Genomic DNA, 23,150 nt, shown 5'->3' with positions numbered 1-23,150 from the left:
GTTAGAAATTACTCAGCACGACTTATCCTGGTTCAGCCTCTCCGCCTACGTCCAGTCCCCAGAATCCCTCCGGGCTTTTTTAATCCAATACTGAGCTCTTTAAAGGTAGAGCACAAACCATTTACAAGGCAGTTGAATATGCAAGAGTACCTTCCTCTATTCGTCTACTCAACTCCTATTAAGTGCTATAACCGAACACCTAGATTTCTCTATCGCTGAGTAATTAAAACCGAGTACTCAGCTTCACTCTCTCAATTTTACAATTGATACAAACTTGTTCTTTTTCAGACAAAGAACACTTTAGATGATTACAAAATCAAACTAGCTTTTACACAGAGATAGAAATTTGGTGTAAGATCTTTTTCTTGTTTTGATGTGCTTTGTATGTATGCTATTTTTCTCTTGTATTTCAGCCAAGGATCCAAGAAGTGTACTTGTCATTTTATAGTTGAAATCTGAAGACAATCATTTGAATTAGGATCTATCCGTTGAATTCAAACGGTCATTTCTTGCGACATGTTCTGGTCAGCTTCAGATTTACAGGCCAATCCCGTCGTCTGACTTCCGCAGGCGCCAAGCTTGTCTTCTTATTCTCGCAGGTTTGTCTTCTTGTACAGGTTTCATCTTTTAGCTAACGAACAGTTGACCCATGCATCTCAAAATTGACTCTTTGCGTAATTCCAAGGTTTCTATTATTGGTGCAGACAGTTGTCAGATCTTGTCTTTAAGTAAACGAATCATTGGTGCTGTCCTTAAAATCATTCAGCATGACTTTGATAACCGTTGTCTTTGATTGTTTGCCAATTCTGATACTGAGTTGCCTTTCACTCAGCTTCCACGGTCAGCTTCGTTCTGCAAGATATAGTTTCGAAGAAGACTTCTCTTCTTTCATGCCGAGTTGCTTTTCACTCAGCTTTTATGGTCAGCTTCATTCTGTAAGCTTCGGTCCTCAAGAAGACTTTCCTTCTTTCGTACTGAGTCATCTTTACTCAGCCCGTGCTGTGTTATCATGCTGACTATGTTCTGTCTTAATTTGATTCCTGTTATTCTTATACTCAATATTGAACAAACGCATTAGTACAATTAAATCAAAGCACTTAAATTTAATTGTCTTAATCATGGATTAACATAAATAATTTTGTCAAATCAAAATCATGTTGGAAAGGTGTTTCAACAGGTTTTTCTCAAGAACGTTCATAATAGGGAAGGTAAGTGGATACGTTGGAAACCACCAGAGATCGGTTGGGTAAAGGTGAATACAATTGGGGCGAGGAAGGGTAATCTGGGGCTCGCTTTTGTAGGGGGATTGATTCGGGATCACAATGTCTCATGGATGGGGTGTTTCACGATTAATATAGGCATATGTACGGCGTTTTTGGCGGAGTTGTGGGCCTTTATTTTGGGCTCATGTTAGCATAGGGTAAAAGGTATGGGAATGTGATCGTTGAACTGGACTCGAGCTTGGTGCTTTCATTTATGAATAATTTCATTGATGTGGATCATCCTCTTTCTTGCGTATCCTTAAAGGCTGGTTTTGATGGAGTGTATTTAAAATAAGATAATGTAAGGTGAAGTAAGTGATATGTATAATTTGTTGTGTTTGGATGTAAGGTAAGGTAAGTGAAATGATGGTTTAATAATATAATTATATATAAAATTACTCTTATATTCTTTTATTTTTATAAATAAAAGGGTAATTAATTTATTAGTCCTTATATTTTGACAAAACACATTGTTTAGTCCATGTATTTTCAAAAACACATGATAAAGTCCCTAACATTTTTCTCGATGAACTGTTTAGTCCCTAACGTTTTTCTCGGTGAACTGTTTAGTCCCTGCCGTTAGACTCTCATGAAGATTTTGTTAGTCAATTTGGATTTACGTTCTTCTTTTCCTTGATTTTCCTTTCTTTTAAACTCTAATGCATCTGAAATCAACTTTGAGTATTCTTCTTCTTGATTTTCTTCTTAATCGTTCAAATTCGTAAGCATTGGGTCTGTTCTTTTTCTTGTTCTTCATACAAATAGCTTCTTATTCTAAATTGGATTTCCTCTTCTAAAGTTTGAAGGTAAATAGTAAAGGGTAATTTAGTCATTTTCGAAGTCATAAACGGTAAAAAAATCTAACAAACAGACGAAAGGACTAAACAGTTCACTGAGAAAAAGTTAGGGACCTTACCATGTGTTTTTAAAAATACAGGGACTAAACAGTGTGTTTTGTCAAAATATAGGAACTAATAAATTAATTACCCTAAATAAAATAAAAGACAAAGTGTAATTTTTGGAGAAAAAGATATGTACAATGATTCCCCTCCAATTTGAGGTGTAAGCAAAATTACACAAAATTCACATCACCTACCATCACTTACTATGCTTCAATTACACCTTAAAACAAACAAGGTTACATAATTACACTTACCCTCATCTGCGTTCAAACACCATCATCCAAACAATCTCTAAGTGTCACAATCTTAGGGATATAGACTGGGAGATCCATTTCCTTCATACTTACAGAGAATGAAATCAAGTTGCTAACCAGTTGGCGAATTTTGCATGCGTGCTTTATTTGGGTCATCACAAGTGTGGTGGGCCTCCTGCAGGCATCCAGAATATCCTCTCCGCGGATAATAGCGGTCGTGCGATAACAAGGAGACTTAACAGTTAGTTTTCTTTTGGTGGGGTTTGTCTCTTGTTTCTGTTGTTTTTTCCCTCGGCTCCTGATGCCTTCATGTCTCTACCAAAAAAATACATAATAGATGTCATTGGCCTTTAGACCTTTAGTTAGAAAATTAGATTTTGATAAATAACAAAATAACAAGTACATTACAAAATTTAATATATATTTCATTGCTTTCACCACGAGTAACATTTACTATTATTGAATCTCCACCATAACATGTGATTGTTTTTTTTAATATTTTAAACTCATATGAAATATGTTATAAGAGTTTTTTTTTTTAATCTCATATGCTACTTATTTTATGCATGTGTAATAAATTTGGTTAAAACTTGTTAAAATTTCGATAAAAGCTTGATCAAAACTTGTCAAAGCTTAGATTGAAATATTAACGAACCAATATCAAACCTACCTAAATTTGAGCTCGGTTCAGTTTGTTAGCGGCAAAAACTTCATGACTTCAAAACAAAACATAGTCAAGCATTGGGGTCTCCAACTAATCCACCTCTCATTACAAATTATTTACACCATCATATAATCTTGTCATGTTAGAAACACGTTTCTTTTCTTTAGAATTTTAAATATTCTATATTATAAATAATATTACACCATAGTATATTGCTAATCCATTACCTACAAAGTGGTTTACTGCACACAGAACTTTCATAATATAAGTCCTATGAATTTTAAAAAATTCACGTATACTTAAAAGTGTACTGATTTTTTTTTTTATTATTTTTATGCCGTAGGTTGCTTTTGATGATTCATAAATAAATTCATTCATAGTAAAAAAAAAAAAAAAGTTGCTTAACAAGTTTAATATAAGGATTTTGTAAATAAATATCTAACTCATTCACTACAAGAAAATTCGCTATCACCGACGGAATGGACCGACGGAATTTTATGTGTTGGTATCACCGACGGAACACCGATGGAAAATATGTGTCGGAATTCACCTACACATACACCTACACATTCTTAGAATATGTAGGAGATTTTTGGCGGGATTTTTCCCGCCCACCTCACCGACATTTTTAGTAGGTAATTTTCATTGTTGGTGATATCACCAACATCTTGAATTATTTACCGACACATTTAAGTGTAGGAGCCTAAATTATTAAAAAAAAATTAGATGATTTTTTTTTTCTGAAAAAATAAGATAAAATATATTATATCAGTAAAATGTTACAAAAAGAAAAAGTAAGACATAATAAAAAAATGATAAGGTGCAAAAATACCCCTAACGTTTAAAATGGTGCAATTTTATTCCTAACGTTGTCAAATTGAGTAATAATTCACCAACTATCTTATCGGTAATGAATCTTCTCATCTACACTTCACATGTGAGTCACTTTTATCACTCATTAATAACAAATCATAAATTTATGATTAGACGTGAAAAAATAAAAAATAAATATACTATCTATTGTACGAGTTGGACAAAAAAAATTCAAAAAAGTCGTAGAATTTCTAAATATTAATATCCAATTCTATTATTAAATGGGTTAATTACATCCATGACCACTCAACTTTACCCATTTTAACATTGTGGCCACTGAACTTCAATTCTTAACGGTATGACCACTGAATTTTACACTTTTTAGCACTGGTGGCCACTCAATTCTAACTAACTCCTTAAAGTGACCGTTAACGATCTCAAAATAAAAATATTCAAGGATTAAAATTGTTTAGAACGATAAAATATCTGTATTTTATAATACGTCTAAAATGGACCCAACTTACCAACATTATGGGTAAAATTGTATCATTTTATACGTTAATGGTAAATTGCTTCCGTTGAATATCAGTTGTATTTTTACATTTTATCCCTAAAAAAAATAAAAAGTAAAATATTTTATATATATAATAATTATAAGATATGATAGATATAAAATAAAAAATGTAAAATCGTATTTCAAAAGGTGAGAATTGACTCTCATATTTAAAGAATTATATGATTTTTCAATTTATTAATGTGGAATATTTAATATTTTCTATTCACGCTCAATTCATTTGGAACATAAAACTAATATATCAATAAAAATCAAAGATTTACTTCCATTATTAAGCAATGCGAGAAATTTAACATGCCATTTGGAACGTGATGCTAAAACTCAACATGTAAACAAATATTTAACTCGAAAGATACTTTGAAGAATTTAGAAAAATTGTTTCATATATATTTTGTAAATTTTTTAATCCGCTTGAATTGCATCTTATTATTTTTTCATTGGTAACATTTTATGATTTAATAAGAGCAGAAATAGTAGATCTTATCCGCAGGTTAAACAATGAAGATTGGATTACATGATTTAGAGTCTCAAAAAGTATATGTTTTATATATTATGTGTTAATTGTATATTTAATGATTTGTTTTGCTCATTCTCATTCTTTTTCTTATTTATAGATTCTGTACTAGACGTAATCCGTACCTATGTAAGGTTTTCTTCCTTACTTTTATTATTATAAATGCACTTTTCTTATCTAAATAACATCCGCATTTTCATTAATATTTTTTATATTACAAAATGAAATTTAAAAACTATAATACTAATTATAGTTGAACTGTGATAGCTCAACACCAAAAACAATACATTCTTATATTTATAAAAAAAAAAAAATCCCATAAAACAAATCTTACGCAGAATTAAGAAATTATTGAATAATCCGAACAAAACAAAACATATATTCTCTTGACAAAAACAAAAATTGTTAAAAAAAATTAAAAAAACAAAATAAGAATAATTTAATGCTTAATTAGAAACTTTCCTCTGAATAAATAGAGAAGCAAAACTGCCATTCTACCATAGTAGTTATTAATTACTATACAAGACAGACATTAAACTGAAACATGTCATCTTCCATATCCACCATGCCTTCCATTCCAAACGGACCTAACCCTAACTTCGATGAACATCAATGGATTCTTCACATCCGTAGAACCATCGAAGACGACCTCGAATACGACACTGAAATTCCCGTCTCCATCTTCAATGTCCCCAAAATCCTCATGACTACCGATCCCGATTCCTACACTCCTCAACAAGTCTCCCTCGGCCCTTACCATTACTGGCGCCCCGAGCTCTACGAGATGGAGCGCTACAAGCTTTCCGCCGCTCGTAGAATCCAAAAACAACTCCGTCTTGATTTCAAGTTCCAGCATATTGTCGATCAAATAACCAAACATGATCCCCGAATTCGAGGCTCTTACCACAAGTTCTTAGATATGAGCCACGAGACTCTAGCTTGGATGATGGCACTTGATGCATCATTCTTGCTCCATTTTCTGCAAATTTATGCTGTCAAAGAAGGTATGAGTTTGACTAGAGTTTCTTCAAGAATGTCTCATTTGGTTGATTACGCCGGGAAGAAATCAATACACAACGCAATTTTAAGAGATATGATGATGCTTGAGAATCAAATCCCTCTCTTTGTTCTCCGAACAGTTCTCGAATTTCAATTCCCGAATCTAGAATCATCCGACGAAATGCTCGAAGCTATGGTATTAGGATTCTGTAAAGAGCTTTCTCCATTCAAGATGATGAATATGGAGAAAAGAAAAGTTCGTGTTACAGATGCTGCACATTTGTTAGACTATTTGTATCACGCAATGGTTCCCAAAATCGAAGCTCCACAGCCCGAAATCACCGAAGCTGAAGAAGGAGGGTTTGATCATGGAAATGAAGATCCAATCTCCGGGAATTCAAGCTATATAAAAGATCTGTTTACTGAGATATGGAAAATAATCTCCAAGCTACAAAAAGGTCCTTTTAAACTTGTCCAGAAACTGCTAAAATCAAGAGCTCTTAAAGTCATACTTAAATTACCATGGAAAATCCTCTCAAAACTTCCTGGATTTTCTCTCCTGACACAGCCTGTAAACATATTGTTAATGTCTGAGGATAACAAGGAAGAAATCAAACCCGAAAACGATGCCTCGAACGCCGACAAGCCACCATTAGTGGAGGAAATAGCAATTCCATGTGTTTCAGAACTTTCAAAATCAGGAGTCCGTTTCTTAGCAACAACAGGTAACATAAAAAGCGTTAGTTTTGATCCAAAGACAGTTACTTTTCATCTTCCTGTAGTGAGTTTGGATGGAAACACAGAGGTTGTGTTAAGAAATCTGGTGGCATACGAAGCTTCGAATGCATCAGGACCGTTGGTTTTCACTAGATATACTGAATTGATGAATGGAATCATTGACACAGATGAAGATGTGAAGCTGCTTAGAGAAAAGGGTATTATTCTGAATCGATTGAAGAGTGATAAAGAAGTTGCAGATGTGTGGAATGGAATGAACAAGTCAATTAGATTAACCAAAGTGCCGTTTTTGGATAAGGTGATTGAAGATGTGAACAAGCATTATAATGGGAGATGGAAAGTGAAAGTAGGGATTTTTATGAAGAAATATGTGTTTGGATCTTGGCAATTCCTGACATTACTTGCTGCAGTTATGCTTTTGATTTTGATGACATTACAAGCTTTTTGCTCAGTCTATAATTGTGCTCGCATTTTCCATATTACTACCACTAGTTAAGTCTCCTTCCTCTTCAGCCATCAATGGTTCTTTTTCTTTTGGAAATGATTGGTGTTGATGATGAGTTTGTATTTCTTTTCTTTTCTTTTATCTTTCTTTAATGGCTAAAACATTTGTACTCTTTACTATATATGTATCTTTTATACAATACTTTATTATTCCAATTTGATGGGATTTTCTCTCTTTTGTTTGCACTAGCTTGCTAAGTGCTCCTACTATTAGACAAGTGGTTATTATGACAATTCAAAACTAGTGATTTTAATTATAATTTTGTTAAAGTGTTTAATAAGTGATCTTAGTACAAAAGCCCAACAAGAGTTATCGGATGTGTGTTGCTTTCACGGACCTCAACAAGACATGTTCAAAGGATAAATATTCTCTTCCAAACATCGATTATTTAGTAGATTACACGAGAGAACATTCAGTTTATTCATATTTAGTTTGAATACCACCTCATCCAGATCGATTCTGATGAAGAAAAGACAATCTTTATTACACGTCAACCTATTTATTGCTACATGATGATGGTCTAACTAAAGCCATATTCAGTATATAACATGCTGTGTGGACAGCTTCACCCCAGAAATACTTTGGAAGCCTATTTTCACTCAGCATTGTCTTAGCAATTTCGAAAATTGTTCTGTTCTTCCTTTCAACAACCCCATTTTGTTGAGGTGTTCTTGGAGCAGAGAAATTATGGTCAATACCACTGACTTCACAGAATTCATCAAACTGTTGATTTTTGAATTCTCCACCATTGTCACTTCTAATATGAGCTAATCTTAGGTCTTTGTCATTTTCATACTTTTTAATCAATGTTGTGAACATCTCAAAAGTTTCATCCTTGCTACTCAGCATGTTATATACTGAATATGACTTTAGTTAGACCTATATCCTAACTAGGATCAGGTTTTTGCTGAATGTGCAACTGTTGTGATAGGAGCAGAGTCGGTCATTTAAGACTTTAAGTACATTGTTTTATAGTTTTTGGTGAAGTAAATGATTTATCGACATTATTTTTACTTGTTTGAGTTGTTTCAATGATATTGTTGTTGCCACATTTTGATGAATATTTGTTATAAATATATATGTTTTTCTATATTAAATCATTTTATGTTATTACTTTTAGATAGTATACTACAGATTTTAATTGCATTTATATTATAATTTGCTTATTTAACAAATAAAAACACACAAAACTACAAATTTGATTAATCCTCAAAGGCCCTTATACCCGACTAGAGTCAAGTTGTTTTACAACTTTGAAAATACCCGACATGTCCTTTCGAGATCCAACATCTATATATATATACTATATAAAATATAGTGGAAGTAGAGAGAATTTACAAGAAGTGTTTTAGAGACGTTTTGGTTAGTTGACACCGTAGGAGTAGAGAGAATAAATGAGTTTATATTATCTCTGTAATCATAAATACTATATTGATATCTACATTATCTCTGTCATCATAAATATTATATTAATATCATAAATATTACGAGTAAAGAGAATAGATGAGTTTATATTATCTCTGAGCTGTAACAATCATTCTCCCTAACCTTTAATCTCCTTATACCAGTTTCTTCACCCTTTATATTCCACTTTCCATTCTCCTTTTCATTCATAAAAGACGTTGCCTATTGTCTTTTTTATTAATTTTAGTAAGTTCTTTTACTTCTTTTGAATTTCATGAGTAAATCGATGTGTTATTCCTTATTTTTGGTAAGATTAGTCTTTTCTCATGCTGACTTATTTCAATGTGACTTATAATTTATGCAATATTGGTTTCTAACCTTTTATTTTATTTAAATGTCTCTGATTTTGAAAAAGTATTTCATCATTCAAATATTTTTAAATGAGATATTGAGAGAGGAAGAAAGGATTAAGAGGTAACATTCAGTGCGTTTCGAAAGTGAAAGTCGATTAGGTGAAATATGTGTTTGCAATGAAAATTTGTGAGAAGACAAATGTTATATAGTTATTTACAATCAAAATCAAAATCTTGTTGAAATTGAATTACATTGATATATATATATATATACAATTAGGATACGCGGAACAGTGATCCGAGGTCTCTTCGGGAAAGGTGCTCGTGTTTTTCGAGGGTCGTCTCTGTGCGGGGAGCGGTCACTGGGTACACTCCGACGATCAAGACAGTTAATCGCTCAAGAGAATTGTATATTCGTTGGAAATGAGTTAAGAAATATGTTACCCGATCTCCCTTGTCTTGGTAGTCTCCTTCCTATTTATAGCAAGTCCCCTTGGGCCTTTGAGGTCTCTTGCCCCTTTCCTCCTGGGCCCTGTTGGGCCTATGGGCCAGCTGGGCTGAAGGCTGATATTCCGAACCAGGTAGTCCCCCCCGGCCATGGATACCGAGTATTGCATGCGAGGTGTAGTCAGGGAGCTGGTAGCCTTTTGCCTGCTTAGCGACCAAGAGGAAATTGCGAAAACGCTGCTCGCGTCGTAAGAGAAAAAGACCCTTCCAATTGCCGCATGCGCTTCTAGTTTTTAACGCAAAATTAATTGCCTCTTCATTAATGCTTCTACATGCGCCATAAAGTGCCGTTGGATACCGTGCTCTGCTGGCGCCTCCGTTTGAGATATAAATAGGGGAAAAGAGTTTGTATTTCTTTTTGCAAAGTTTCACTTGGTGTGTATCCTTCGTCTACTTTTTTCCTTGGGGTCCTTGTTTCTTTGCCGGTATTGTGATCTGTGTTCCGCTCTCTGTCGGAATTTGTTGAGCGCCGGGTTTCTCTACTCGTGGCGGTCGTTTGAGAGTGGTTTCCCCTTGTTGTCGAGACGCCGTTTAAGGTCAGTCGTGCCTCTTTCTCATCTTTTCTCTTTCGTTAGTTTATCTTGGGAGGGAGAGTATGTCAGAGGGTTCTTCGCGGGGAGCCTTAAAACGACTGCCGCCAGTGACACCGGGTGACTTTACGCTTCGTGACGCATCTCGGACGCGATCTGCGAAACGAAAGAGGCGAGTAGGGACGGAGGAGGAGGGCGGTGTCGCTGTTGGAAAGAAGAGAAAATCCGTCGTGGTACGTGCGCCACCCAGTGTTAAGCGACTGTTAGGAGGAGTTGCCGCTGGCGTTCTCGAAGTGACCGTGGTTGTACCGGAGGGCGTGATTACCAAAGACCGACCCTTAGCTTTGATTTACAAAGAGATGCATGAGAGAGTGTGGACGCGGTCGCCGGGTGGACTAGTGTTGACGGTAAGCATTATGAGGGGAGGCAACGTCCGAAGAGGCCGGAGTCCTTCTCGCTGTACGATGCGTATAGCATCATAGTGTCTGCGGAATTGGCCGCCATATCTGCAGTGTACCGATTGGGGCAGCCCTATAAGTTGGTTGCGCTTGAAGAAGATGATCGAGCTCATCATACTGGTGGAGCAAACGAGTTAGTTGTGTACGAAGAGCAGTTGGAGTTAGGGATGCGGCTACCTCTTCTCCCTTTCTTCGTGGAGGTACTGAAGGAGTATGACTTGTGTCCCGGGCAGATCCATCCAAATGGGTGGAGGATGATGGTGGAGTTCTACTCACTATGTCGATCAGCTGGATATCGAGCTACTGGGTTGGTTTTTCACGAATTCTTTCGTCCGAAAAAAGGACCCTGATCTCAACATGTGACCCTCTCGCATCAAAAGTTCAAGGTTCTTGGCGGGTTGAAGGATAAGGTTCTCGAGTATCGGTATCGCTACTTCCTGGTGAGGAAGTTGGATGGAGATTTCCCTTTCCGGGTGTCATGGAACGGGGACCCCATGGATTCTAGTCGATGGCTAAAAACGCGACCTATGTTGCCATCGGAGGAGAACCTCGTAAAGTATCTAAAGGATCTGCCAACGGATAAGGAGCGCAAGAAAGATGTGGATGAGCTCGTTGGTCATTTCCTTGCCGCAGGGTATTACATCTGGAACCAGTGGCGAATGGCTCAGCTGAAAGGCTGGTCGTCAGCGGATTTCGAGAAGTGGAAATGTGGGTATAACTTTTCAGCCGGAGAGCTAGCGGAGTTGGAGGCGATATCTGTAAATGTTGCTGTCGTAGGTGAGGGGTCCGGGTTGTGGGTTTTGTTTTTTCATATGTTGCGTGTGTTTGCTTGAAATATATTGATTATGTTGTTAGTTATGTAGGTCCAGGTGATCCTCGCGTGAGTATGGATTTCGACCCGAACGAGTTTGGTGTTGGCTTGGAGACTGCGGAGGAAACATTTGCCGATGCATCAGGTTCCTTGGCCTCCTTCTCTTCGCTTGAGGATGCGAATCAGGTGGTTCAGAGCATAGGCAGGGTGCTTGCTATGCACGAGGATACTGATGTGACTGACAACATACCGCAAGGTATGCCCGTGCTAGAAAGTGAGCCGAAGGAAGCTGCGGAGGTGATAGCTGCTGAACCTGAACAGGTTGAGAACCAGATTCAAGGAGTGCTTACCCGGAAGCGTAAGAAAGATAAAGCTAAGTCAGTAGCCGGAACTGAAGCCGAGAAAGTATGTGCGGGCGATGATACCGCTGGGGCAAGCGACGGCTCTAAGCGAGCATGTACTGATGGCGGGGCCGAGCTTTCAGCGGAGATGATGGATCAGGTAGGTGATCACCCCAAGATGATAAAAAGAATGGATATCAAGATTGCCAAGTTTCGGGAATATGTGATAGGGTTATTGGTGCATTCAGACATGGCGACGTCGAACCTTGCGCGGGCGATGGCTCGTGTTGCTAAGGTGCCCGTAGAAGTTCATCGAATGGATGATGTGTCCAAAATGAACCTCGGTGTGGAAACTTTGTCGGCGCTTGGTGCGGTAAGTTCTCTTGACATGCTCGTTCAGGTTTGCTTCTAATGATCGTGTCCTGATTCATGCATTCTGATGTAGGCCATTCAAAATGCTAACACGGTATTCGACATGTGTGTCAATGATGAGAACTTGTTTCGGGAAATGGAGCAAGGATTGCGGAATGCTGTGAAGGAGCTGGAATTGGCGAATGGGAAGTTAGCTACTGTTGGAGAGTTGTTGGAGCGCTGTGAGGGCGAGATCGCAATGCTGACCGAGCAGCTGAAAGTGGAGACAGGAGGCCGAATGGAGCTGTCGAAGAAGTTGGCATATGATGCTGAGGAGCTCCGTTCTTACAAGGTTATGCTTAAGCTTGCCACCTTATGGACCCGCCGAGTGAAGGAGAAGTTCGACGAGAGAGTCAGGCAAGCAGTCGCGTTGTCCGATGAGAACGAGAGACTTAAGCGAGAACTTGAGGTGGCTCAGAAAGAGGCTAGCGAGTTGCATGCCTTTGCGGTACAGCGCGAGGATAAGCTGATCAAAATGGATCGAATGATGCTTATTGCTGCTGCTCACTCTGCTGGGTATGAGGTTCCTCTGGAGGTCATATTCTCTCCGAACGTGTATGATAAAGTGGCCCAGGCAAAAGCCATAGAGTTTTGCGACCGTTTTAAGAAGAAATAGTTGTAATTGGAGCTAGCATGCTCTTTTGTTTCTTTTGATTTCAAAGATGTAATAATGTTTTGTACGGTTGGAATCTTTGGGGATCTTTTGGCAGCTAAATTTGAACATCACTTTGCATGTTGATTTGATTTGAGGTTCTTTGATGTGTTTGTCAAGTCTTGTCTATTCTTTCTATAAATAGGAGTTAGTTCTTGTTTGTGTTCTTCGTTCATGGGGCGTTCTTGCTTTGTTTGTATTCTTAGGCGTTTATTTATTCCTGTCTTCGTGCGATGTCACTTCGGGATGTTGTGGATTCCGCTAAGGTGCTTGAGGTGCAGAAAGCTATCTCGGTGATGCCTCACCCTTATGTGTATTTTTCACCAAGGGATGATCCTGATCTGGACAGAAAGGTGTGATATGCCTCTCCGGTGTGGATGAATCGGGGTGTTTCGCGGAGAAGCCAAAACGGGGAGAGTGAAAGTTCCGCTCCCTATATTGGGTCTGCGACAGATTCATGCGACGTGGTCGTCAGTGCCTTGTCTTCTACTGAGAAGAAAGCTTGGTCGTATGATGGGATTGGTTTTCTGAATCCCGACGAGTCGGTTGTGCCTGTGACCAATCCTCACCCTGCCTGGGTAAGGAGGCTTCTTACCGATGAGCTTGACAGAGTCATGAATCTTCCTCCCGAAATGGAAAATCGTCATGCTGGACGCCATGCTTCGCGGACTCGTCCCCATGGACCGACGTTTGTCGATCCTTTGAAACCTCGTAGTGTGGTTTTTCTTGAATTCTCTAGACATGGCTTTCTGGGGCCTATTCCGACCGATCCGGCGCATCGAGTGATGCATGTTGGGAAAGCATGTCTGTATCATAGACAGAATGGGCACAACACTGATGAGTGTACTGACTGGCGGGCAGTGTACCTGGCTTTAATGGATGCTGAGGCCATTCCTAATCCTGACTGTGCCAATGTATCGGTGTAGGAGATTGGATTATTCTGTGTTTTGGCGTTGTATTAGTTATTTCCTGTCAATCTTCTCAATATTTATGTAGTTTTGTTATTTTCAATGAAAAAGCTGTAAACTCGGATTTCCTTTTCTATTACTGCGAACAAAGTCGATTGGGGGATCATATTTGACCGCTTATTGCTCCCTTATGGGTATGCAGCTAGCGCACTAAAATGTGCGAGACGCCGTTTGAGAGATGCGATTACTAAGTCTTTCAAGATGCTCGAGCAGCCCTAGCATAATTTTCGACGCGACTTGAGCGGGGACCACATATGGTACCTCGCTTCGTTAATTAATCGGTAACAACATGGGGTTGTTCGCGCGATTTAAGAGGCGTTTCGAAATGATCGAGAAGCCTGGGAATAACGTTTTGAGTTATTCAGTGCGAGGACCGTATTAGGTAGCTCGCTATCTTGATTAATCGGTAACAACATGGGTTGTTTGCGCGATTTAAGAGGCATTTCGAGATGATCGAGAAGCCTGGGAATAACGTTTTGAGTTATTCAGTGCGAGGATCTTATTAGGTAGCTCGCTATCTTGATTAATCGGTAACAACATGGGGTTGTTTACGCGATTTAAGAGGCGTTTCGAGATGATCGAGAAGCCTGGGAATAACTTTTTTTTGAGTTATTCAGTGCGAGGACCGTATCAGGTAGCTCGCTATCTTGATTAATCGGTAGCAACATAGGGTTGTTTGCGCGATTTAAGAGGCATTTCGAGATGATCGAGAAGCCTGAGAATAACGTTTTGAGTTATTCAGTGCGAGGACCGTATCAGGTAGCTCGCTTTCTTGATTAATTGGTAAAAACATGGGGTTGTTTGTAAATATGGATTCTTATTCATGATTCAGATTACAGGAGCTTATTGATAGTACTTCTTCAGTGTTTGGACGTTCCAGCTATTGTCAAAGACCGCTCCGTTTAAGGAGGCGATTTTGTAGGCTCCATTGTGGAGGACAGTATCAATCTTGTATGGCCCTTCCCATGATTGTCCGAGCTTGCCCTGAGCTAGCGGAGATTGAGCAGCAGCGGCATCTCGGAGCACAATGTGCCCGACTTGGAAAGTTCGGGGCCGGACCCGTCTATTGTGGTATCGAGCTATGCTTTGCTTATGGGCTGTGATGTGAAGCAAGGCCTCAAGGCGCTCTTCCTCTAATCGCTCACCTGCCTCGACAAGTTCCACGTTGTTGCCAGCTTCTTCGAAAGTGATCTGTCGAGGAGAGCGAAGGATGACCTCGGATGGTGCTATGGCTTCTGCCCCATAGGTGAGGAAGAAAGGAGTGCGCCCGGTGCCGGAGTGTGGGGTTGTGCGGTATGACCATAATATTGCCAGGATATGGTCACGCCATGCTCGACCCTGGTCAGACAGGCATGCTTTTATTCCTCGTAGGATTGTTCGGTTGCTTACTTCAGTGAGCCCGTTGCTCTGAGGGTGCGCTACTGAGGTGTAACGCCCTTTGATACCTCATTCCGCGCAGAAATCGCGGAATTGACTGTAGTAGAATTGCCTCCCGTTATCTGTGATGAAAGAGTGAGGAACTCCGAATCGATATATGACTGTTCGCTTAAGGAAACCGATTACGTTGTCGGCGGTTATTTTGGCGATTGCTTCTGCCTCGATCCATTTGGTAAAGTGGTCGACCGCTACTACTACAAAACTCTTCTGTGCTAAGGCCATGGGAAACGGGCCGAGCAGGTCAATGCCCCATACTGCAAACGGCCAAGGTGTGACAATGCCTTTGAGCGGAGCCGCCGGTGCGTGATGAGTATTGGCGTGTAGTTGACACGCCTGGCAGCTACGAACCAAACGCATTGCGTCGGAGTCCATGGTTTGCCAATAAAGTCCCTGTAGACGGGCTTTCTTTGCTATTGTCCGAGCGCCCTGATGCGAGCTGCATACGCCCTGGTGTATTTCCTTTAGACAGTGATCCCCTTCTTCCTCGGATATACAACGCAACCAAGGGTGTATGGAGGACTTCCGATAGAGTAAGCCATCGCGCATGGCATATCGCCAGGAACGCCGAACCACGAGGGATGCCTGCGTCCGATCCTCCGGCAGTGTCCCATCCTGTAGGTACCTGACTATCGAACTCCTCCACCCGCTCGCTGCTGCGTCTGCTGTGTCTATCTGTAATGAGCACTCTGTGTGAATGGCTGGGGCAGCAGCAGTTTCTATAAGGGTATGCGGATCACTAGACTACTCGCCTACTGCGAGAGCGGCAATGGCATCTGCCTCTTCATTCTCTTCTCGTGGTACAAGTGTGAGGTCAAAGGTTACTCCTTTGTCTTTGAGATCCTTGAGCAGGGATTTGGCGAGGGCCAAATATTGACACATCGTCGGGTCTTTTGCTTTGTAAGTATCGCTGACGTGGCTAACGACGAGCTTGGAGTCCGAGTACACTGTCAGATGTCCGCTTACTATTGTTTTGGATAATCGAAGAGCTGCGATCAGGGCCTCATACTCAGCTTGATTGTTCATGATTGGGAAGTCGAGCTGTATGGCATACCGTAGTCGGAGATTATTAGGTCCCTGAATGGCAATGCCTGCGCCTGCCCGCCCTAGGCCGCAGGACCCGTCCACATATGGCTGTTGTAAGCTTTTATCGGTGTGAGGTTGCTAGTTGATGATCCGGTAAATTCTACAATGAAATCATTCAGCACTTGAGCTTTGATCACCGTGCGAGGTTCAAAACGTATGTCAAACTGGGATAGTCGAACCGACCAGTTGGTAATCCGACTGGAGACTTCTAGTTTCTGGACTACCTTCTTGAGAGGGTAATTGGTCCTGACCATAACCGTATGTGCTTGGAAATATGGTCTGAGACGCTCGGATGCCTGTGTGATGGTGAACAGAGCCTTTTCAACTTCGGAGTATCGGATTGCAGCACCTTTCAGGACCTTGCTCAAAAAGTAAATTGGGTAGATCTCCGTCTCCTCCTCTTGAGTTAAGACGACTGCCATCGTTTCATCGACGATGGTGAAGTATAGCTGAATGTCCCGTCCTGGCTTTGGTACCGACAATAGAGGGGGCATGGCAAGGAAAGTTTTAATGGCGTGGAATGCTGCCTGGCAGTCCGTAGACCATTTGAAGGGATGCTCCTTCTTGATCGCTTTGTAAAAAGGTAAGCACCGCTGTGCCGAGTAGGAAATGAATCGGCCCAAGGCGATAATCCTTCCGTTGAGCCTCTGAATGCCCTATAAATTACGCGGTGCTTCCATCCCTAAGATTGCCTCGATCTTTGCGGGATTAGGCTCAATACCTTTCTCTGAAACCACACAACCAAGGAACTTGCCACTACGAATACCGAAGAAACATTTCTCCAGGTTCAGCTTGAGGTTGTAATCCCTGAAAATTTTAAACACCTCCGCCAAGTCACGCGGGTGGTCACGTTTGACAGTGCTTAGGACGACCATGTTGTCGATGTATACCTGTACCGTTTTACCGATGAGGTGAGCAAACATCTTATCTATTAGTAGCTGGTATGTGGCTCCCGCATTCTTCAAACCGAAGGGCATTACGTTGTAGCAATAAGTGCCTTCATGCGTAATGAAGGAGGTTTTCTCGGAATCGGCTGGGTCCAGAGCGATTTGCTGAAAACCAGCAATGGCATCAAACTGGGATAAGATTTTGCGACCAGCTGTCTGGTCGAGAAGCTGATCTATGTTAGGCAGCGGGTAGGAATCCTTGGGGTACGCTTTATTAACATTGATAAAATCTACACACATGCGATACTTTCCGCTGGCTTTCTTTACAAGTACAACGTTAGAAAGCCAATCCGGATAGTGGACTTCGCGAATAAATTTTACAGCTAGTAGCTTCTCGATCTCTGCCTTGACTGCAGCTTTCTTGTCCTTCGCTTGCACCCTCTTTTTCTGCTTCAGGGGTTCGATGGAGGGGTCGATGTTCAATCTATGAGTTTTCTGTTCGGGTGAGACTCCTGTGATGTCTTCGGTGCACCAAGAGAATACGTCTGAATGCTCTGTTAGTACATCCTTTATCTCGCTAGCCAGAGGAGGTGGGAGCTTGGTCCCAATCTTCAGTGTCTTGTTCTCCCCGATGGTACAGTCGCTGATCGGCTCAATTGGTGTGGGATTGTACCCCCTCATATCCATCAGACTGTCTTCTAGGTAAAGCGATGTCCGAGGTTGAGTCGCCTCCCATTGCAATTTTTTGGCCAAGATGCGATCTCCTTGGATGGTGATCTTGTCGTGTTGAAGCGGCAAAGTCAAGCATAAGTCGGCGATATCAATTGTAGCTTTTAGGCTAGCCAGTAGAGGTCTCCCAATAATGGCGTTGTAGGCCAAGGGGATATCGACCACCACCCATTCTGCGGTGTCTTCTACTTCTTTGTTGCTTTCGGCAAAGATTGTTGACAAAGAGATGACTCCCTTTACGAGGACTTCAATTTCTGATAGGCCAACTAGGGGAAAAGTTCCGTCTCGGAGGGTCGTGTGAGTATTTTTCATTGCGCGGAGCGCTCTCCAGGTGAGCAAGTTCACCGAGCTTCCTGTGTCCACCAGCACTCGATGCATTTTAAAGCCGACGATGTTGATGGTGACAACGAGGGCCTCCGAATGGCTGGTCCGGAGTGGTGGCTGTAACGTCAGGGTCTGATCAATTGCTTTTCTTTTTCGGGAGCTTTCCGGAGGCGGGCAGAGTGCCGGTGCTCCCTCCCTTATGACGTGGATTTCCCCATGGTATCTTGGTCTCTTTGGTTCGTCTGTTTGGCTGGTGTCCCGTTGCTTCGGGCTCTTCTCCCTCTGTCTAACTGCCTTCGGTGGCGCACCTTGCTCCGTGATCCGCTCAATTTCTTTCTGCAGCTGGTAGCAGTTCTCGGTGGAGTGCCCGGAGGATTTGTGATACTTGCAGTACTCCTTCTCGACACGGGTTCTGCCTTTGTCGGCCGGTGGAGTCAGGTGTGCGAATCGGCGAGGCTGGCTTTGAGCAGCATAATGCACCTCCTTTCCGCGAGTTCGGTCCCCTCTGCGCTCAAGGTTTGCTCGCTCAACCCGAGCAGGAAAAGGCATCGGGGCCTCCTTACGTGCCCGGCCCTCGTCTCGTGCCTCTGTGGTTGGTTTGCTCTTTTCCTGTTTGTGTGAGTCTCCTCTGGCCTTGTCTCTTTCTGATTCCTCGTACCCTGCCGGCCGGTCGCAGTCGTCATACCGGACGAAGGTCTGTGCCATGGTCATTAGCTCTTCGAAGGATCGCGACATCTTTCTGAAGCACTTCTGCTTCAGGGGCTCACACGAGGTCCCTTTTGCTAGGGCATCATGAGCCACTTCGAGGTTGAGGCCTTTGACTTGAGAGGCCATATGGTGGAACCTGGAAAGAAAGTTGCACAGTGGCTCGGTTGCTCGCTGCTTGAGCCCGTTGAGGTCCGAACTGATCTTCCTTACTTTTGCTGCCGCGGCGAAACGGGAGAGGAAAAAGTCTTTTAGGAGATCGAATGAGTCAATTGACTCAGGAGCTAGTCCTCGATACCACTCTTGGGCACTAGATAAGAGGGTGGTGGGAAAGACTTTGCACATGATGTCCTCATCTTTTGAATATAAGTTGATGGTGCTCATGAAAGATGCCACGTGGTCATTTGGGTCTTCGGTTCCCGAATATTGTGATAGGCGAGGAGCCTTCCAGTCTCGTGGGAACCGTGTCTCGATGATCCTTTGCACCAGCGGTGTCTTACTGGATGTGATGCTTCCTCCCATGACGCCTCTGAGAGCTCTTTTGTCTAGAAAGCGTTGGATCTTTAGCTCCAACATGTCTTCGCTACTCGCGACCGCCGTCTCCTCACGTCGCGCACCGGCCCCTCTCCCTGCGGGTACCCCGGTTCGCAAGGACTCCCCCGGGGGCACGCCTTCTCTTTGTATCTCCGCTGCTTCTTTGAGGTACTGCCAGATTTTGGCGTTTTCCTCCTGCAAGCTTCTCTGTTGGTCTATGATCTTCATTTGAGCCGCCGTATGAATAGCTTGAGTGGTCTGAAAGCCTTGTATCGCACTGAGGAGCTGCGTGGTATTGTAAGTCTCTTCTTCTTCCGGGCTCACCTCTTCCATCAAAGGTCCCAGGTTTCTAGGGGAAATTAGAATGGTCGGTCCGGAACACTCGATGTTTGTCATGGAGATAGCTGCTCCCACTTTCAGCGCTTGTGTTGGAGTGGACTCAGTTGGCGTTTGCATCTTGCTGGAGGCTCCGAAGTCACTTGTAGTCCACGCTCACCGCACCAAATAATTAGGATACGCGAAACAGTGATCTGAGATCTCTTCGGGAAAGGTGCTCGTGTTCTCCGAGGGTCGTCTCTATGCGGGGAGCGGTCCCTGGGTACACTCCGACGATCAAGACAGTTAGTCACTCAAGAGAATTGTATATTCGTTGGAAATGAGTTAGGAAATATGTTACCCGATCTCCCTTGTCTTGGTAGTCTCCTTCCTATTTATAGCAAGTCCCCTTGGGCCTTTGAGGTCTCTTTCCCCTTTCCTCCTGGGCCCTGTTGGGCCTATGGGCCAGCTGGGCCCAAGGCTGATATTCTGAATCAGGTATATATATAAAATATTCATACAAATAACCGGTCATAGAGGGAATTATCCATTTATTGGTTTTATTCTCCAAAAGATTACAACTTTTTATTGGATTGAATTATACTCATTTCATAGTAACAGTTGAATAAAATATTTTCCTTAGATATCTAATTTTTGTAGATGCATTTTCCCATGAAATATATGACAACTTTCATTATCTCAAAACATTAATTTTCCATTCAGTTTTTTCTCATCTTGAATTCTATCCATACACAGCGAGTTGATATGAATATAAATAGAAGGTTTATACTTCTTTGTTTTTCTTTAAAAGTTGATAACATTGTGATATTATCCCAAGGATCAAAAGGGATATTTGCCTAAAGAACGCCACGTGTTGGTAGCCTGATATAAAGGAATTCCGCGGCGTATCGAAGTAAAGAGATCCGACGGGCGGATCACCTAGGACTCGCCAAGAGAGACCCGCGGGCGAACCTGTGAGGCGGATCTCCATAAGCTCTCAATCCGCCATTAGAACGGCTGCGCCGATCCGGCAATAAAGACCATTAATGAGCTATCAATTAGCTAACCGCCAACTTAAGGGTAACCAGTAAACGCCATTAATGGGGCATTAATGGAGACTTTCTAGTTACTGGAAGTTACAACTTCATAGCTATATATAGCCTGCGTCTCAGGCTATCAAGGTACACATTCACTTATCCTTTGTCAATTCAGTTTGCTCTCTTGTTCTTCCTTACTGACTTTGGCATCGGAGCTTCCCCCCATCGAACCCAACGACGCCCCCACAGGGACGGAAGCTGATCGGAATTTCTCCACTAGTCATCAATTGGTGCGGTGATCGTGGAATCCTTAATCAAATAAAGGGTTTTTCGTTCACTTTAAAAGAACATGGAAAATGGGGAATCGAACCCCACATCGGGGGAAGAAACACCATTAGTAACACCATCGAGTCAACCTGTAACTAGTGCTGGACGCGCTGATTCAAATGCTCCCACAACACAAGATGAAAGTAGTATGCCCCCAGATGCATTCATCAACATGTGTGCAGAAGCAATAGGAAAGGAGTTTGGCTCTGAGATGGGTAATCGCCTACGGTCATTCATGACCATTCCTCCGTTTTGGAGCATGGCGCCCACGTCTACGATATCTTCATGGCCCCAGATGACTCTAGGACCAAATGCCATCAATTCTTCATTTCTCCAAGCTCACAATACAGAATCCATGGTAACTTCCACGGCGGCGCATGGGGAACTACCGCTCAATCAGGAATTATTCCCTGCTGGCGCAGGAGGAAGTCAAAGGAACGATCAAACTCTTCCTGGCGGATCTGCAAGCCAGGGGATAAACCTAGGCGGATCAGGTATCCCAAGGCGACCACAGTCGAATCTCTCCTTGGGTGGATCAGAAGGGCGAAAGCACAAAAAGCATAGAAAAGAGAAAAGTAGGCGGTCCGAATCACCTTCGCCTCGGAGACCGAGATCCTCCCGCAAGGGTAGATCACCCTCATCTACTGGACGTAGACAGAGCAAAAGGCCAGTAGAGACACCGCGTTCGAATGGGCCACCGCCACCGCCACACCAAGGGGATGATGGGCACATTCCTTCAGAAGGCCATGGAGGGGGTAACGGTCAAGCTCCCCCGGGCGGACAGGGTGGAGGAGGTGGAGGTGGAGGAGGAGGCGGACGTGGAAGCGGAGGTGGACGATCACCATCGGATCCGTCTTTTGGATCCAGCTCTTCATCTTCTCCAAGTAGATCTCCACGGAGAGGACGCCTGATAGGGGTATTTTACCCCTATCTTTTAGCGTGATTTACGGGTTGATTTTGGATAAAATAAATAAGTTTAATTACAAAAATAAAGTGTTTTGATAAAATAAAGAAATAAAAATAAATCTCGTACTTTCAGTTAATTTTCCGTGCTTTTGATTAGTTTAGGAAATAAAAACGTCAAGCTAACTCGGCTCGCAAGATTTGTATTTCAGGTACGAGCATGGAGCAAAAATCTACTCAAATACGCGGGGTGTATAATCCTTTACGCGGGGCGTGAAACATGTTGTCAGCAATAATTGCCTTATCCGCAGGCACCATGTGGAATTGACTCAGCATACGCGGGGCGTATGCCACCCTACGCGGGGCGTATGACACATGTCGGAAATAATTTGCCTAATCCTGAAAGTCAGACTGCACTGTCTCCCTGAGTCAACTCTTCGTACGCGGGGCGTATAACCATACACGCGAGGCATACCAGGCAATTCCTCAATGATAAAAACTCAGAGACTCTTTTATGTGGGGCGTACTTCAGCTACGCACGGCGTAAAAGCTCCAATTCAAGCAATAAAACTTCAGAGACTCAAACATGCAGGGCGTACTTTAGCTACGCAGGGCGTGCTTAAGACAACAAGACACGGAATTGGTCCACATGCAGGAGATTTCTGACGGAATGGGCACTTACGCGGGGCGTAGACCACCTCACGCGGGGCGTATCATGGGATTTCTGCACCAAATAATGTTGCTCCATACTTGTACTTTGTGAAGTTACAACATTGCCCTTGCTTGATGTCTATAAATAGGAAGCTCTTGAACTTCATTTGACACCAAGAAATAATTACACACTGGAGAGCAAACTATACTTGTTTTGATTATTGTTGTAGTATAGATTCAGTTTTTGTAGCTAAACTTTCCACCTCGAGAGCTTGTTCGGTTGTTTCGGCATTCCATCAGAGTTCCGCTCCACCATTCGTCACCAAGCTCGAGAGTTCCACCTCCACGACCTAGGAGACGGCTTTGAGTCCGGTTAGCTAGTTTCAAGGGCGGATTCTCCCATTTTACGTGCTAATTAGCTTGTACTCTTCCTATGTACTAGGCTTGGTTGTATTCCATTTATATACATTTCATATTTATAATTTTATGATTTATAATCTCTATTTCCCTTTACGTGTTAGTGTTTGCTACTTGTTTTGATATTGATAATTGATTATT

General features: G+C 42.1%; 1 protein-coding gene across 1 annotated transcript; it reads left to right on the top strand.

Annotated features, from left to right (window-relative positions):
• Positions 1-5,527: 5,527 nt before the first annotated feature.
• LOC136222712 (putative UPF0481 protein At3g02645) lies at positions 5,528-7,216 on the top strand. Its single transcript, XM_066010443.1, has one exon. It carries the CDS (start codon positions 5,528-5,530, stop codon positions 7,214-7,216), a length of 1,689 nt encoding a protein of 562 aa, XP_065866515.1.
• Positions 7,217-23,150: the final 15,934 nt, after the last annotated feature.

The sequence above is a fragment of the Euphorbia lathyris genome, chromosome 3, assembly GCF_963576675.1.
Source record: "Euphorbia lathyris chromosome 3, ddEupLath1.1, whole genome shotgun sequence".
NCBI lineage: Eukaryota > Viridiplantae > Streptophyta > Magnoliopsida > Malpighiales > Euphorbiaceae > Euphorbia > Euphorbia lathyris.
The sequence above is the reverse complement of the archived record's forward strand: the minus strand, read 5'-3'. Positions and strand labels throughout refer to the sequence as shown.

Bases quoted from the DNA above. Each gene is read 5' to 3' on its own strand.
- LOC136222712 (XM_066010443.1), top strand. From the start codon at position 5,528: ATGTCATCTTCCATATCCACCATGCCTTCCATTCCAAACGGACCTAAC.